Source organism: Sinocyclocheilus anshuiensis, unplaced genomic scaffold (genome assembly GCF_001515605.1).
Source record: "Sinocyclocheilus anshuiensis isolate Anshui unplaced genomic scaffold, SAMN03320099.WGS_v1.1 scaffold146, whole genome shotgun sequence".
Lineage (NCBI taxonomy): Eukaryota > Metazoa > Chordata > Actinopteri > Cypriniformes > Cyprinidae > Sinocyclocheilus > Sinocyclocheilus anshuiensis.
In genome coordinates, this window is record NW_015546038.1 from 133,443 (window position 1) to 135,757 (window position 2,315).

At 38.8% G+C, this 2,315-nt stretch overlaps 1 protein-coding gene across 1 annotated transcript in view; it reads right to left on the reverse strand.

The window, feature by feature from the left end:
- Positions 1 to 2,315, reverse strand: part of LOC107698881 (fibrillin-1-like) — an 86,604-nt gene that overhangs the window by 60,914 nt on the left and 23,375 nt on the right. Inside the window, 1 exon segment of the mRNA XM_016500015.1 lies at positions 71 to 208. Coding sequence (XP_016355501.1) covers positions 71 to 208 — 138 coding nt within the window.

The window sequence follows — 2,315 nt, forward strand, 5'->3', positions numbered from 1 at the left end:
TGTGTGTGTGTGTGTGTGTGTGTGTGTGTGTGAGTGAGTGTGTGTGAGAGTGTGTGTGTGTGTGTGTGTGTGTGGCTGCACTCACCTACGCAGATGCGTCCGTCGAGCCCCACGGCGAGTCCCGGCATACACTCGCAGCGGAACGATCCCTCGGTGTTGACGCAGCGACCGTTCATACACATGCCAGGAACCTCACACTCGTCCACATCTGACACAAACACACACAGAACACACACAACGCTACACACACGTCTGCACACATGATGAGAGTCAACACAACACCTCAGACCTGATCAGAACCCTCACAGACCACTAATCATGCAGCTATAACAAAAATATTGTCTAAGAACATTCTGTTGTTATTTAAATGTTTTTAAATGTTTTAAAAACATTTTTTCTTGGTTATATGAATGTTAAAGGGATAGTTCATCAAAAAAAGACATTTTGCAGAATGTGGGTAATCAAACAGTTTACGGTACACATTAACATTTTATAATGTGGAGAAAAATACTATGGAAATCGATGGCTGCCGTCAGCTGTTTGATTACCAACACCCTTCAAAATATCTTCCTTTCTGTGTTCAAGAGAAGAAAGAAACTTGTACAGGTTTGGAACGACTTGAGGAAGGGTAAATGACAGAATTTTCATTTTTGGGTGAACTGTTCCTTTAAAGGGGTGGTTCATTGCGATTTCACTTTTTTAACGTTAGTTAGTGTGTAATGTTGCTGTTTGAGCATAAACAATATCTGCAAAGTTACGAAGGTGAAAGTTCAATGCAAACGGAAATATTGTCTTTTAAAATTCTGGCAGTTTAAAGGGGTCATATGATGCTTTTTTAAAGATCATTATTTTGTGTATTTGGTGTAACAGAATATGTTGACATGCTTTAATGTTCAAAAAACACATTATTTTTCAAATACTGTACATAATTGTAGGTCCTCTATGCCCCGCCTCTCTCAAACACGTAGTTTTCAACAAAGCCCCCTCCTTTGACAAGTGCAGTCTGCTCTGATTGGCCAGCTGACCCAGTGCATTGTGATTGGCTGAACACCGCAAGCACTCATCGGAAATGTAACGCCCCTTACCATAATCACGAGCTTCATCTTTCAAAATAAATGTAAAGACAGTAAATAATGTCATTAGTTTTACCATCAGTTCAAGCCCGAAAGGGGAACAGACACAGTAATGATGCAGTGATTCTGTCTTCTAACGATTCTAATGGATTCACAAGTTTCAAAATCAATGTTCTAAAGCAGCGGTTCTTAATACTGCTCCTCGATTCCCATGCTCTGCATCTCTCTCTCTCTCTCTCATTCAGCTCAGCTCCAACAATGAACTGTTACAACTATACACTTATTTTCACATAGCTATTAGAAGCGTTATACATGGACGCGCGTGCAGTTGCCGTACTGTATTAAAGCTTTAATCAGGATAAAACCGTATAGTAAAAGCTAACAGAAGCAGTAGCATTTACAAATAACAGCGTATCTAAAAGTATGAGACAACAACAAACAAAAAACATAGGCCTACCATTAAAAGCCGTGCTTGCACAGGTTCTGCACGATCCTCTTCAATAATATCCTCTGCTTCTCAATCGGCCATCGCCTATTTCTGAGGGAGGGGCTTCATAAAAACAGGAAAAGATCAGCGCGTTTCTCAGAGAAGGGACAGAGCGGTGTGGAATAAAGGTAAATTATGTGAAAAATTATGTGTTTTTTTAAAAACTAAGCATTAACACAAGTTAGACTGCACCCCATAAACAATCAAGCCTAGGAAAAAAACAGTCAACCACCCCTTTAAGGGAACATGCAAACATTATGAGAATGCTATTTTTAAATGTTCTCTGGATGTTTTGTAACAAACAGTAACATTTAAAAAAAACATTAGATGAGTATCTAAGTATAAATAATTGTGCTAACATTTTGGGAACATTATTAAAGACCAGATAACTCTGAACAAACATTCAAACATTCTACATTCAAACCCTAACGCTCCATGTTATCTGGGATGCTCTTTACTACATAATGAAAATGAACAATAGTAAGCGTCTAAAACACATTAAAGTATCATATATGACTCGTTTGAAAATGAGTCTGATTTCTGGATCCGCTGGATTCATCTGCTTTTATCGTACAAGAAAGAGCTGTTAAACATCTGTTCATGAAGTCAAAACTTTGATTTTTGGGTGAACTACTCCTTTAATGTGAGATCAGTAATACCCATAATTCATCTGAGCTCAGACTGAAGCTGAGAGCAATCAGTGTGATCAACAGTGTGTGTGAGTGTGTGTGTGTGTGTGTGTGTGTGTGTGTGTG